Here is a 16,633-nt window from a genome sequence, read left to right on the forward strand (position 1 = left end):
AGTAATAGCCAGGGAGGAGGGAGGGGACATTGGACGGTAAATTATACTGTCATATTAACCAATTTGGATATGTAAGTAAAACTTTAGTGGATTAAAAAGTTTAAGTTGTAAGAGGTATCTGATTTGCCAAATGTGACAGATTGGGTAATTCTTTTGAAAGGTGATTGGCTGGTACCAAATCAGAAGTGTCTAAACTTTTCAACCAATACATTTAAACTACAGAAGGGCTTACTTTGTATACCTCAATACCTGAATTTATCCAGTCAAACATTATTACATAATTCATCATTTTTTTTATAAAAAAAAACTTAATTTGTCTGAAAGGATCGATGAACCTCATTTCATATTCGAGGGATTTTTAAAAGCGAAGCTTTTCTATATTTTAAACGTGTCCGTCCGTACTTCCATAATGCATAGTTAATTTTGCAATAGGCATGGTAGAATCGTATAATTGATTTCAAGATTTGCACTAGAATAACTAGAAAGTTTATTGGGTAAATTTTAACTTTGATTTATTTAATTTTTATATACTGGAATTATTTATCCATATTATTTATGGAATGACGATTCTTAAGAAGATCATACACATTGTTACAAACGTATGTAAGTCCATATTAGTTAACGTTAATTTTAGACAGTTTTACGACATAGTTTTACGACATATTAACACAAAACCATTTATATAGTTGGTTTTGTTAATATCTGAGTTTTAGGCTGTCTTTTTTTTTATAGAAGATGTTATTCTTGTAAATTCATAATTTATTTTTTAAAAGTTTTTTTTTCTGGCTTATTTTCAAAAGAAATATTTTTTTAGTTCTCCATACATGTTAATTGGATTCCTTCTAATTTACTAGAGGCTATGGCCTAAGCCTCTAATAGAAATTTATTTATATATCTTAAATAAATTGTTAAATTTTGCATTTTGGATCAAAACCTTTTGTAATAATACACGTTGATTACTTGATGCTAATTTATTTGTATGTATACAAAGTTTTATAAAATTTCAGATCCTTCCGCTGAAAAATCATTACTTAGAATTTTGAAAGCAAAGCTACTCTATCATTGTGAATATTCATTTAAATATCTTATTGTCTTCATGAAAATTGTTATCCAGTATGGCTTCCAAACAGATTAATATCCGCTGAAAAATCATGTATAACATCGTATCACAGGCAATTTTTCACGAACATTATTATAAAAATATTTATAAAAAGTTTTATACCAGTTTTGTTAGCCCAGGCCTTCTGTCCCACGAGGCTAACAAAACTGGTCTTAATCTTATAATATTAAAAATCATTATTTTATATACACTCTATAATATTATTCATTTCATTCCAATAACAATTCTACTGAAATATGCGTTCTAATACTTTTTTGATTGTACATAATAAAAAATATAATAATAATTCATAAATAACATGAAATAAAAGAATTCTAAAATCGATACCAGGGAATAAATGGAAATATATCATGAAAAAAATAATCTGCCTACAGACAGTGATAAAGCACCAAAAAAATAACCACTTTGCTTCAGACTTTTCAACCAGTAAATAAAAATAAAAATATAAGGATAGATTGTAAATTATTATTTACAGAAAATGAGAGAAAAAACATTCATTTTGTTTCAGATTTGATAATTTTATTAATTAAGTAATCATTGGTTGCAATATTAATAAATTTGAAAATTCAAATACATTTTAAATCAATAATGAGCATTTTAAGTAAGTAGATTTTTTTTATGTAGTTACCTTATCCCTTTTATTCTAGAATCAATGTAAAAAAGTAATAAAAATTACAATTTAGTACTAATACAAAAAAATATTGCTTACAAAATTTGTTATTATAAAAAGAACGTAGTTATAATAAATCCAACGGCATTTAAATCTATTATTCATCTATATTAATTATAAAATCAATCCTTAGAAAGCCTGACCAAAAAAGACCCATTTTTTATTTTAAAAAAGTATTTTTACATTATAGTAAAAGTAAATCTAAAGGTATTCTTTTTTTTCTCACAAAGTTATAATTGTTAAATATTATTATCAAATGATATTAGACTAATATAAATAGTAATCATGCATGTTTTTTTTTCTTTTCTGGATGTACTAATCCTTGTTCAATAAATGAGATTTTTTGATTTTTAATTTACACTACGGCTGCCAATCCGTTTAGTTTCCACTGGATAAAACCAAGTTCTAAATTGTACTGTAAGAAATTAATTGAAATTATCCACGAAAAATCAAATAATTTAATAACATAATTTAATTATTATTGACCTTTAGGCCATTGAATTTAACAAAAGGCAGTTAGTATTATAATTATTTATTTTACTATCCACGGACAACTGTCTATAATACCATGGAATAAATCAATTTGTAGACATGCCACACAGTTATCCAAAATAATCTAATAAATTGAGTTATCTTCATGATTAATACACACAACTGGGATCAAGTCAGAAATGCGACCAAACACCTCTATATGTCTCTAGCAGTCAAAGAGTTGAAGGAACGCCAGTCAGGGATAAAAGGGATAGGACATTGAATGAATGCTTACAGAATTTTGGGGATCAGTATTATTTTACAATCCAATGTCTCTTCCCTCCCTAGGTTAATCGAAAAGCCACCTTTGTCGCATCTTCGAAATCGGCTTAATATGGCCTGCAAAAAATCGGGTATACCCATAACTCTGTAAAAAAAAGAAACTCGCAGCACATTTAAATTCACGAAAAACAGCTTCAATGCGCTCGCTGTAGGAAAAAGTACTTCATTCAACGTTTTTTTACTTTATCCTAAAAAGGTTATTGTATGTATTGTTAAAGGTTATGGTATAGCTAAAATGTTCTATTAATGTCAAATAGAAAAAAATAGCCTCACAGTTTAAATATTCAATATTGATATTTAAACTATACTTAGATACCAATTGCAATGGATAATTTGATTTGATTCTTTAAAAAAAACTTCAAATTCCAAATGGCTAAATTCTTTTTTTAAATGTAATAATTTACTGTTGCTTTTCCACAAAATATGGATTGTTTTTAATTGTTGTGATTAGGCTTCAGAAAGAATTCTGCAAGAAAACTTATATTATTTGCTTTAAAGCAATTCAAAACTAGTAGTTAAAGAGTCACCGCATAGTTTTAATCAATTAGGCAGCCTGTTTAATAGATATTAATCAACACACAGATAGTCAACCATCTCATTATGAGAATAATATAATAAATCAAGTCTATTAAAAGTTTAAATAGCCTAAAATTTTGTTTTAATTGCACAATATAACTTAATGCCCTACCTTCTGTTTTGCTGTTTTTTCTCCGACAATTCTCTTAAATCGTTAAACTTTATTAAACATTTAACATTTTTCACTGTTATTCACTTATATTGTTATTTAAAAACACAATTTTTAATGTTTATATTAAGTTTGAGGGCACAACGGCCTGGTTAGTTTGGCCTCTATTGAAATACTACTATTATTATTACGAGTATCCGCTTTCTCCCCCTCCATCCATCCTTACATTCAGCCTCGTTCAGCTCTTTTCAAGGAAGAGAGAAGAATAATAGGTGAGAAATTCTTAAACATACTTCCAGCGGTTTCAAAGACTGTTTTAACCTTGGTATTACAGTTTGATTCCAAGTCCAACTATCCTGTTACATTGTCTCAATTGTTCTTAGGAACCACATTATTTGATTTATTTTCTACTTTTGTCTTTTTTGAGTTAGGATTTAGAGTTTGTTGGATAATATTTTCACTTATTTTTTTTAACCAATAGTATATAAAATTTTAAAAGAATTTATCACTTTTCACTGTTATCACAAATCACATAGTTTCACATTTCTAAAATCACTTTTAAAACCTTTTTAACCCCTTATAATTTAAAGATATCAATTAAAAAAATATGATACTGGTGATTTTGAGTAGATCCAACTTTTTGGCCTTAAAAAGCATTTAAACGAAGATCATCGTGTTATTTTTTGTATAGGTAGATGTATTTTACCGAAAATTTTTGTCTTATTGTTAATAAAGAGGGTCATTTTTTCGTTTATTTTCGTTAAGTTTTGTGTTAGCGATTAGTCAGATGCGACTTTAAAGTCAAACTGTTCTTAATTATGAACATTTCACATTTATTAACATTTGGTCAAAATTAAGAACAGTTTAACTTAATAAGCGCACTTGACTAAACGCTATTACACAACTTTACGGAAAATACGCGAAGAAACATGCTTTCTTTAAAAAATATTAAGTGGCTCCTCGTAGAAATGCTTTTTACTTAATATCCAATCCAGAGTTAAAATATACTTTTTATGGAATTTAAAACTCTTTAATCAAAAGTGTCTTAATTTTCAAAGAGAATTAATTTTTATTTAACTCCAATTTGGACTTTAATTCAGGCCTTAACTAATCCAAGAATAAAGAGATAGACCAATGAAAAAGAAAATTGATCTACACAAAAGATCAAATATCACTTTCACATAAAGTACCTTGTTGAGCACTGTTATCCCTGTTTAAATACATTGAATATAATAAAGTTTTTTTTTGTTTCTTTGTTTATGACATTAGGTCACAATAGGTTATATCATATTGGGTTCTGGTATCCAGCGGGTTAGGCATAGCGCAAAAAACTATTCCAAAATTGTTTTTAATTCCTTAAAAAATTAGGGAAGAGGGGTATCAGTGTTCAACAGCCACTTTATTAGAAAGCACCATTAAAATATTGGATTGTAAACTATTAATCTTATCCCCTGTAAACCCTTTATTAGAAAATATCATTTATTTTTCACTGGCCTATCTCTTAAAAACATGAGCAAACATTGCAACTTTTGGCGACCCTGTTCTATTTCTTCCCCAACTTACGTGTGAAGAGAAAAGAGATGGGGCAGATTTGCCCAGGTTTGACTTCCTCATCTTTATCAGGTTGCTTTGTTCTCCACCTAGCAATTAAAAAAAATACTAAGAATCTTTTTACATTAATTTTGTAAAGATTTGATTATGAAAAATGCATCCAAAGAAAAACCATAATACGCTAGATAAAAACTATTTGTAAGATATCTTTTCCCACTAAAAAATAAATAAAAATATTCTCAGAAAAAAGTCACGCAACTTTGCAAATTCTAAAAAGGTTTCGTGAATTTTTTGGACAAAACCAAAATTGCAGAGAATTTAATTTTTTTTATCTTAAAACATTACGCCACAGTGCAAATACAGTATCTATAGTATTTATAGGATTTAATTGGAGTATTTTATAAGAAAAAATACTGTTTCAAAAATACTAAATCTTAACTATTTTCATTTACATATAACTTAAAAACTTAAAAATTTACAATTTAAAAAAAGTATAAAAATAATTATTACGTTTAAGTTTAAAATAATGTTCCAAACAAACTTTTCACTTCCAGAGAAATGAATAGGAATGCTCGAAATTTTATCTAACTTCCAGATTTTATAAAAAAAATTATATTTTGTATATGTACGTATGTATTATATAAGATTATATAAATTTATACTTATTTTTTGTTAATAAAAATGTAACTTCTTTGAAATACTGCTATTGAATTAATTATTCTCATTACTATAAAAGCTTTAAAAGCTGTGTTTTAATATAATTGGAAAATAATATTTATCGAATGCGATGCTTAAGTCAAGACTACACAAATTAGGATTTGTTAATGAAATACACTTTGATTAATATATACTACAAAATAATATAATATTGAATAAAAATACGTATTTAAGATAATAATAAATAGTACAAAATTATTAATTTTGATACGATAAAACGTTTCATAAAAAATTTATGGCTTTTTCTAGAATAATTCCATTATAGCCTTAAAAAAATCAAAGAGACTGACAATATTAATCGTAGACTAGTTGTGCTACAAAATATAAAGTGATAAAATATACTACACTGTAGTATGTAAAAGATTAGTGTACAAAATATAAATAATCAGGCAGACATTGTTATTCCTTGAGTAGTAGAGCTACAAATTATGTAAATAAATAGTATACAAATAGCATATTAGATATACAAAAAATTGGATAATCTACTTTGATATAAGAAATAAAAAGACAGACTGACGATATGAAAAATTGACTCGTAGTGCCACGAAATATATGTATAAAAAGAGGGTGCTACAAAACATATTAATCAATACCGATTTAAATACTGTTAAAGATACAAAATCTGAAATACAGACTTTGATATTTATAGAAAAGCAGTGCTACAATGTATATAAATATATAGTGTTACAAATAGTGTAACAGTCACAAAATCCTACAGAGTTAATATAGAGTAGAAGTACTACAAAATTTATAAATATATAATGGCATAGATTGTGTAAAGATACAAAATCAGACAGATAATATTAATCATAGGAAAGCAGTGCTACAAAATATATAAATAGATAGTGATACAAATAGTGTAAAAGTGCCTGAATGTAACCCATCACCAGAAGTAGTTAGTAGATCCATAATATCCTCCCATCCTAGAATCAAAGCAATACAATCAAATATTCTCAAAAATGTTTAGTAAAACAAAAGTGACAAACTCTCAATAAATTTCTTTAAATTGGGACAAATTTTAAAGTAAAAGATAACCCAAAATTTTCTGAAACATCATAAAAATAAAAAAAATCTTTAGAAATATTATTAAATTTATAATCTTTGCAATGTTCTACTATAATTATACTTAAAAACCTTTTTTTTGTCCAACCTTAAAAATAACCAGTGCAAAATGTTACATTAAAAATCATGGAATGGCGGTCGCAATAAAAATTTCTCTAGATTTCTAAAATTAGATTCAATATGTATTGGCTATTAATTAAAATTAGGAAATTTAAATGTGTGCGACTGACGTTCACAAACAATTAAATTTATAATTATGGTTAAATTTTATTTTATCTAATTTTTTTTTGTAATACCTAGTGACTTCTTATTGTTTTTTATATAAGGACTTGATGCCTTTAGATTTTAGAAACCTATACCAAAATATTACAAGAATTGCCAGGGTCATACTAAGATTTTATTAAAAATAATGTCGGGCATGATTTCTGAGATCTTAATGGATAAACACCCTACTTCATTATCTTATGTCTAGAAACAAATTTTATATTTAACCATAATTATTAAAGCTTTAATATTAACCTTCACCATTTCAAAAATAAATATTAATTTCGGACAAATTTGATACCATTTGATGAATGATTTAATACGATGAAAGCGTTAAAAATAACATATTAAAAAATCGAAATGTTTTTTGTTTGTGCTTTAGCAGTGAAATATTTAATAACAAATTTTACCATAGTGGCCTAATATTGCCCTACTTTACCTCTAATTGAGGGAACCCTACGGTACTGGGACCCACCAGAGTCAGAATAACGGCGAAGATCGGCTGACGGAGGTCGCAAACTTGAACAGCTATCGCCACGAAGCCGCAAAACCGACATATCCGCCTTACGCCTGAAATATAGATAGAGTTGCGTATTAGTTATAATAAAAATCCCGAAACCTCTGCAAGAATATATTCACGCAACCTCTCTTTACAAAAAAAGTTTACATGTAACAATAACAATTATTAAATTAAGTATGAAATATCCTATTGAGTTTTTTTGTTGTGTATCTCCGTTAAGATCTAGCCAAACACTGAACTGATTGAGTTCTCCATTTTAGGAAAGCTTCACTTATCTTCCAGAATGGTTATTTCTATGCTGACGTTTTGGAATGGTTTCGGGTTATTTTCTGCCCAATCCTTCGTCCTTTGATATAATTGAAGCAACTAGGAAATATGACATTGTAAATCTCCAAATAACTTAACGAATATGCGGATATACATCTGAACAAATCCTAATTGTAGAGTAGCTGCGCTACTAAAAAATACAAGTACAGCAACAATACCTAGTGCGCAGCCATCGTTTATCCAGCGGAAACTGAACAGAAGAACTAGAATATCGCCGCTCCCTACAACCCAACCCTGTGGCGGGAAACGGCGGTAAACTGGACAGCCGCCGTTCGCCACCGCTAACAGAGGCAGTTCTCTCTCTGGCGGGCAGGCTGGAGGTGTTGGTGGAGCTCGAGCTGGAATTACAACTTCCTAAAATGAAAAAAAATATCGTTAACATAAAGTATTAAAATGACTGTCTTTTTATCTACCTTAAAAATTCACTTTACTTAAATGCTACAATTTCATTAATGAAAACGAAAAAGACTTAAATTGTGAAAAAAATATTTAAACTTATTCTTTTTCATTTAAAAGAAGCTCATGGGCGTCAGTTTCGGAATTGTCAACACCTCATTAAAACAAGCCAACATGCTGTAGGACCATCATGCTCCCCCCTCCCATTAAAAGCTCAAACTACTTAAAATTACTATATTTCACGCCTATTCCTGAGCTACATATAGAAAACTTTACCCAGATTTTTTCTTAGAATATAATGTTTGAATGTATATTGTTACACACTTTATTTGCTAAATAATTCATCAGTTCTCTTTTGTTTCATTTAGACCGTTGTATAGTCTTATGGTCTTGGGCACCCACTTGAAATTATTGGTGAAAAAGGAACCTCGTAAAAGTGTCGAACTATGACGTCAGAAAAAAATAACAATTAACCAATGAGATGCCAGTATTCACTGTAATTGACCAATGGTAAAATATATAGCGGTCTCTCATTGGTTAATTATTAATTTTTTCTGACGTCATAGTCAGACACTTTTACTGGGTTCTGAAAAGTTTAGAATCTGTTACTTTTAAAATCCAATCCTGATACAATCCTCGTCCCTCAAAAAAATTTAGCTTAAAAATTGCAAACTTGTTTACCTATATTTAGCTTATTTCCTTTTACAAAAGAATAATAACAACCAAACATACTGATTAGATATGAGTTTAATAATACAGAAAACGAAATCTTTAATTATAGAACTATGTTTTTGATACCAATGTGAAGTTTAAATGACATAAAAGATTTATAAGAGTATAATAAGCATTTTTGAGGTGGGGGGGGGGGGAGGTCTATCTTAACCCATTGTCTCTTAAGGAAAACGGTGAAATTGTTCTTTTAAATCTCAATGTGAGGCTTAAATTGAATTTAGCGAAAATCCTCGAAACTAATTTTATAACTTCTTTGGAAGTGAAAATTGTTTGAAAATATAATTTTAAACTCAACAAATTTTTTTCTCAATATTACTAAATAAAAACAAGGAATAAATTGACCTTGAAATAATATTAAAATTTGATAGGATAATGAATTCCAATTTTTTTTCTGTTCATTTAGTAAACAAAATCTTTATGGTCAACTCTTTGATTGCAAGACTTTTCTTAGAAGTCCTGAAGGTAAGGTACACTGTATTCTCACCTCTTCATAGCAACATGAGGAATGTTAACCTCAATATTTATGTTTAGGCCTCTTTAAGGATAAGACAACGGGATAAGACAATAATACGGGGCGTCGTAGCTCAGTGGTAACGCACTGAGTTACGGTGATGAGAGTTCGAGTTCTAGTCCACATTTGGCAACTCGAATTTCTCAGTTAAATACATTCACGCAACTTCCCCTGGTTGTGTAAGAAGGGGATTATTAAGTAAGTTTGGATACACAGTAGTCACGTACATAATATCAGTACTACCCTTACCCCAAGCTCCTCTGAGTAGAGCGTCATTCATTACGGTGACTTAATTTGGGACACCTGCCATACTCGGCGAGGGTGAGGTAATAATGAGTAGCTCTCATAAGATAGCGGGTCAAGTCATAATGTGCTTGAACGTGGAGCTTGATAGCCCAAGTGGCTGTACATAAGTGTCTCAGCCTACTCCATGACTACTTAGGTCCAAACCCTTAGAGACTATTGCTAATCAATCAATCAATAAACTTCTCTAACACTCTTCTGAAGATTAAAATTAATGATGACATTGTAGTTTGCAAGATTTAATGGAAGTCCCAACATTTATTTAAGCCAACCAAGAGAGAACAAGTTTAAAGATCATTTGAAATGAATATAATTTACTTACCTCCCAATCTCATAAGTCGCATGAGCCATCTGTTGATACTTAAATCATCAATAACCTCAACCTAAAAAATATGATTTAAATTCAAAAACTTGTTTGGAGGAAGGGGCGGGGGGGGGGGGTTGTGGGATTACGAATTTTACTAGGGTTGCTCTAATGCCCCTTAATATAGCCTCAAACCTTTGTCTACTACAAATCTTCCCTTGAAAATAATGTCATAACGGTCCATAGATTATGGGATTATACATAAAAGTAGACTGATAGAAAATTATGAAGTTGTCAAATTGCAATAGCTTTTTAAAAAGTACATGGTGGAAAATGATAGATAATTCATAAAATATCTGCAAAAATCTATCTCTTACATGGTATCTTTTGACATCACCGAAATTTAATCAAACCATTTCCAGATAAAAATATTTCTTTAATAAAGTTAATAAAATCTTTTTCCCATACATACATAAACAAGGATAATTTCGTGCTTAGGAATCTGATAAAAAATGAATTAACATTTTAGATTAACAAAGAACAGTAATCTTTTATACAGAAATAAAATCATTTTATAACAAGAGACTTATGGATCTTAGAGGTTATAATATAATGGACGATAAATTAATGTACACCCAATTACAATAAACAAAATGAAACATTAAATAGTTTTAAAATATTTATGTATACGTTTAGATGTACACTGCTAGTTTTTAGACGTCCATACGAACTCATCCTAATTATAAAGTAGCAGTTTTACTAAAAAATATTAATATCCTGAGAAAATTACAAAATTGTGTATACCTTTCTTCAATAGAAACTTAATTAAAAATGTCAAGGCTCGGCAACGCCGCTTAATCCTCGAATAAATCTTTTCTGAATGAATCTGGGAGAAAGGGGACATTGGGCTGTAAAGTATACTGGTGCTTAAAGTTTTATAAACACGATGTCTCATTCGTTGGCTTAAAAACTTTGGGTACAATTATTGGATGGTTAAAAAAATATTGTCCAAACTTTTTAAAGAATAATTTTAATTTACAGAAAGGTTAATATAGATTAACATCACTTAATCTTAATAGTCTTATCTCTTAATATCCATTTATTGGATGATTTGACATATTAGAAACATGTTTCTTGTTCTTAATGTAAAAGCTTTTGCGCGGCTGTCGAGCCCCTTCCGGAAAAAAATAATTCTGAAGAGATTTATTATAAACTTATTAAAATTAATATAAAATCTTTCCTTGTTGTATTAAAATATGATGTCACCATTAGGGTCCTTGAGGGATAAGACAATAGACGATAAATGAATATACATCCCCAAATGAAACTAAACAAAATTACCCCTTCTGTAGATCAAAATATTGGTTACAAGGTTAAAATACTGCTAGTTTTATCAACTTATTAAGATTATATGAAAATACCCAAAGTAGTTTGGGTACCAGTATAATTTACAGTCCAATGTCATCTCCTTCCTTGAAAAGTAGTAAATTTTCCATTTTTTGCAGGCAATGCAATGTCAATCAATTTCAAAATTGTATTAATTAAATTTAATATAAATCAATCTTTAAATGGGATTTTTGAACCCGAGCTAGCTGAATCTTTAAATCATTTTGGTGGTGCGCCAGATCGGGATGAGCCAACTTTCCACCAATGAGAGCACAGCATTATATGATATGCTACGCTGTGATTGGCTGAAATTCGGCGCACCCCGATTTGGCGCACCACCAAAATGATTTAAAGATTCAGCTCCGAAGATTTATTGACTATAACTGCAAATAAAAGATTTTCTTACCTTTCTATAATAAGTATTGTTCATTATGTTACAAAACTTGATAAATAGTTTTTGTTTTTATGTTATTTTATTCACTTTATAAGAAATACTATTAAAATATTTATAATTTGATAAGAACATTTTAAAAAACGAAGCCGTACTAAAATTAGTGTCGGTTCGCACGTCTGTAACTTATAACTCTTATCGTTAAATTAGACATGGTATAATCATACTATCTTTAAAAACGTGGCCTGATGATTACTGTATTAGTTAGGTACAATTTAGAAAGCGTAGCAACTCTACCAAGAAGCCCGTAGGTCCGTTTAAAACATGTTGATATTTAGAAACCTTTTTAGCAAAGGCCAAAAAATGTAAATATTTTCTTATACAGTATCCTGTATTTATGCAATTTTGTAACAAATTTATATACAATTTTGTTTAGACATACATAAATCTTTATTTTGCTTTGTCAGTTCTGGAGATGTGATCCTCAATTTTCAAATTCTTTGAACGTACATATAAGACTTTTATAGAAATGCTTCGCATCCAAAACTATCTATCTATGCTTGATATAAAGTCAACACTTTATAGAGCAGATTATGAATATTTGATTGACGTGTGCCCCGCAATTATCCAGTAGCAATCAGGCGCAAGACACAATTACTTTAGCTAGGCCCAAGGCATTATTTGTATCCTTTTATGCATTCATAGGCCTATCTCTACCTATATGACACCATATATGGGTAACGCTAGCCTATTCATGGTAATTTGTATGTGATTTGCTAATAGTATATGTTTATTAAAGACATTATGTTTATTGTTAAAGTAATCATGTAAACAATCAGTACAAATATGTATGCCTACAACCATGCCTGATTTACGTCACATATTAACATACAGACATTTAATTGTACAGACAAACACTAAGATCCTGGTCCAAAGCTAATGTTATAGCATGTACCTCTTAAATTTAGTTAGTTATTTATTGACTCTCCTACCATCAACTTCTCTTTCTGGCTTTAAAAGGTAATGACTTAGTTGTTTGGCATGCATTGTAGTTTAAATTTAGGCCCCTTAGTACTTAGCATGAATTGAGCTTAGGCCTCATGTTAGAATTCTAACACTTAGCACAATTCACTGCTTGGGACTTAGGGCACATTTCTGTCCTACTCTACTTATAATTTTAACACTTATCCTGTAAATATTTTCATACTTAACTTATGCACTTGTAATATAAATACACTTTATAAAAACATTTTCCTTCCTTAATACCTAATATACTTATATAATTCTGATCGAATATCAAGACCAACCATTTATTCTTAGATTAAAGCAACATAATACTTCGCGTGGGTCTTTTGTTGAGCTTCCACCAGCTCAACCAAATTCGTATTATACTTGTGGGAATAGAGGGTTAAGCATTCTAAACAAACGAACCGACGATGAGAATGTCTATGTGTATTGCAGTAAAAGTAGGTTTTTAGTAGTACTCATAGAAGAGCGGTCTCCATACCTAAATTTGGACAAACGCCCCATTCGCACACACAGTTCTAAACTCCAAAAGTGTTAATGTTCGTTTGTTCTACCACCCGACTTTTCAGCTTTACTTTCTGGATTTTATTTTGTCATCCTTGTTAAAAATAGAACCAATTTACATAGAGAATTGTAAATTTAGATTGAAAAGTTCTTCAAAAATAAAAATAAAAAAGCTGAAAAAATTAAAAATCATACTGCTGGTTAAAAGAACTGTTTTAATCTCTTTACTGTAAATCTTTAATTTAATCTAACTAGCACGTTTTGTAAATAATAACAAGGATGACAATATTATTAAAATCAATGCCTTGTTAAATACAGTTTGGGCGAATAAAATATTAATTCAAAATAAAGGCTATTTTAATGGATTTTGTAAGAATTATCTACCTTCGCCCCTTACATCTAGTGGCCTCGAGTCTGATTATCTCCCCCACATCCCCAAAAATTAAACAAGGACCAATGAAAAGCTTTCTTTCAAAGAAAACCAGAGATATGACAATGGAGGATTGAATATTTACCAACATTTTAATATAGATGTTATATGTAAATACGGGTTCTATGATCACTCGGTTACAGTTTCATGACATTTCAAATTAAGCAAGCTTAAGTAATTGTTTTGGAAGCAGCTTATAGGGCCTATAAAAAATTACGTTATACAATACAAATGACCAATGATAGGCCAGTATCCATTTTAATTGACCAAATCTATACCATTAGTCATTTGTATTGTATGACATCATTATTTTATAGGCAATATGAGCTACCTGAAATTTTTGTGTTTATTTTTGTGAGTTTGTTGGCGTGCATGTGTATGGACGATAGCTTGTGCTTCAGCAATGAGAGACATGTACCAAATAAAAAGAAGTCTTAAAAGGCATGCATTGATTTGTCACGAAAGGTCGCATAGGCGTCCAAGGGGGGGGGGGTAATGGGCCATTTGGCACCCCCAAAATTTTGTGAACAATACCCCCCCCAAAAAAAATTACCCCTACCTTGGGGGTGCCGTAGGCACCCCCAACGATTTTGGGGGGGTATTTACCCCCCCCCAAACCATTTTGGGGGGGATAATTACCCCCCCCCCAAAATAAATGTTCTTTAAAAAAATTTTTTGGGGGGGGTATTTACCCCCCCCCCCCCCCCAAATTGAATGTTCTTAAAAAAAATTTTACTGAAAATTTTTTTTTGGGGGGGGAGAGAGTAATCCCCGCCCCCCCCCCCCCCTAAAAAAAGTCATAGTGTGACTCGAGCCTTGAGGTGTAATATATTTTATGTTCCTCGTTTGGTCTCCTAATGAAAAGTATATCCTAAATGGCTTTTGATAGTTTATTTTAGGATAGGTTATATTGGTTTAGGTGATTGCCCCACATGGTTAAGCAATTGGCCCCCCGCAGGGGCTAGAAATAGGAGAGAAGCTTGTGTGAAAAAAACGAAGAAATGCCCCTTAAAGAGCGTTGCCACAAAAGGGACTATACCCCAATATAGTCCAACCAGTTAAAACAGTTCTTAACCATGATAACAAAAAATTTAATAGTTTGATCATGTTTTATTTGCTTGGGCCTTTATAAGGGCTAAAACCATCCCGGGGATCTATGATGTAATCGTAAAGCACTGAAGATTCCATAAAATAGATACCTAACTAAATTAAATATTTCATTAAATAATGAAAAAGAATTTCTATAGGCGATTTCTTTTGGGAGGATGTCAGGGTGTCTCAAAACTAGTTATAAAACTTACCAGGACCTATAAGACGCTTCACTTTAAAGTATAATCATATTAGTTCATTGGTTAGTGAGTTAATTATTGAATTTTTATGTTCTAAAGAATGAGATACTACTATATATTTGAATAGTAGTGGTGCCCTCAGCATCTAAGAACTCGTGTTTTCTAAAGGGTAAAAAGGGAAGAGAAAAATAGCCTAAAACCACTCAAAGGATTGACCTATAATAGTGTGGAACCATCATGGGATCTATGTGAAGCTTTCCTAAAAAGGAGAACTCAGTATTAAAAGTAATGAAATCTGAAGCTATAGTCAAATAAACCTTACTTACTACTTTATGTTATAGGATAGTACTTATTAACTTAATAGATTAGGTAGGTGCTTTTTTTACATAATTAAATTACCCCCCCCAAAAATTTTACCCCCGGGGTAAATTAGTTTGGGGGGAGTATTTACCCCCCCCAACAGACTTTAGGGGGGGTAATTACCCCCCCCCAATCAAATTTTACCCCCGGGGTAAAAATTTTGGGGTGGGTAAAAAAAAATTTCGGCGCGCTTCGCGCGCCATTTTACCCCCCCCCCAAACACGAATTACCCCCCCCCCTAAAATTTTTTACCCCCCCCCTAAAATTTTTTACCCCCCCCCCAAAAAAAAGCTTGGACGCCCCTGAAAGGTCGGACAGACGCACAAACAAAACCTAGATAGCTACTAAATTTTAATCTGTGACAAAACGTTCGTAGAACCGTCACGTTGAATATTGCATAACTGTGCATTGCAGTTTGCAATAGCGTCAACCAAAATTGCAAAAGCGATTCATTTTATTTTCAAATGAACGATTATTTTCACTATATACAGAATTCATAAAAAAGAGTTGATAAGAAGATGAAAATATGTCGTTTAAAACAACTCATTTATTATTGAAAATTAGATATTTTTTTTGAGGGGGGGGGGGGGAAGGAAGTTTTTCGTTTGATTTGTTTGTTTATTACTTTAGGTCAGGTTTTGTTAGGTTATATTGGGTGCTGGGTAGCCCCGCAGGGTTAGGATATATAGGGTGCTGGGTAGCCCCGCAGGGTTAGGATATATAGGGTGCTGGGTAGCCCCGCAGGGTTAGGATATATAGGGTGCTGGGTAGCCCCGCAGGGTTAGGATATATAGGGTGCTGGGTAGCCCCGCAGGGTTAGGATATATAGGGTGCTGGGTAGCCCCGCAGGGTTAGGATATATAGGGTGCTGGGTAGCCCCGCAGGGTTAGGATATATAGGGTGCTGGGTAGCCCCGCAGGGTTAGGACATCACAGCCATAGGCATCTTAGTAGTTAAGCATAGGAAAAAAATACCCCCCATATTTTCATGAGACATATTAGTGCTTTTTTTTGTAGGGACTGGGCTGTTTCCGACGATAGTAGTTAAATTCAAAGATCCAAGATACAAAATCGGGGCAGGGTCCCCGCCCGTTATGCAAGGTTATATATATATATCATGTCCCCTCTATTATTTTACTTTAATGACGCAACTAATAAATTCGAAGTAAATATCAGGCGAGCGCGTTAGAAGCAGATTTGAAAATTTTGTAAAGTGCTAAAATGCACAAATGAATAATCATTGAATCCAAACTAAAGAATACCTCAAAATTAA

At 31.1% G+C, this 16,633-nt stretch overlaps 1 protein-coding gene across 5 annotated transcripts in view; it reads right to left on the reverse strand.

The window, feature by feature from the left end:
- Positions 1 to 16,633, reverse strand: part of dop (microtubule-associated serine/threonine (MAST) protein kinase dop) — a 256,094-nt gene that overhangs the window by 200,378 nt on the left and 39,083 nt on the right. For 4 of the 5 annotated variants that reach the window (XM_080158448.1, XM_080158447.1, XM_080158445.1 and 1 more), the window contains 5 exons: positions 9,994 to 10,054; positions 7,888 to 8,083; positions 7,322 to 7,452; positions 6,426 to 6,479; positions 4,852 to 4,928 (listed from right to left, as the gene is read on the reverse strand). In XM_080158448.1, the coding sequence (XP_080014574.1) occupies positions 4,852 to 4,928; positions 6,426 to 6,479; positions 7,322 to 7,452; positions 7,888 to 8,083; positions 9,994 to 10,054 (519 nt within the window). The remainder of the gene's footprint in view (positions 1 to 4,851; positions 4,929 to 6,425; positions 6,480 to 7,321; positions 7,453 to 7,887; positions 8,084 to 9,993; positions 10,055 to 16,633) is intronic. The other variant, XM_080158449.1, reaches the window with a different exon arrangement.

Source organism: Acartia tonsa, chromosome 4, assembly GCF_053477335.1.
Source record: "Acartia tonsa isolate MP-2025a chromosome 4, ASM5347733v1, whole genome shotgun sequence".
Lineage (NCBI taxonomy): Eukaryota > Metazoa > Arthropoda > Copepoda > Calanoida > Acartiidae > Acartia > Acartia tonsa.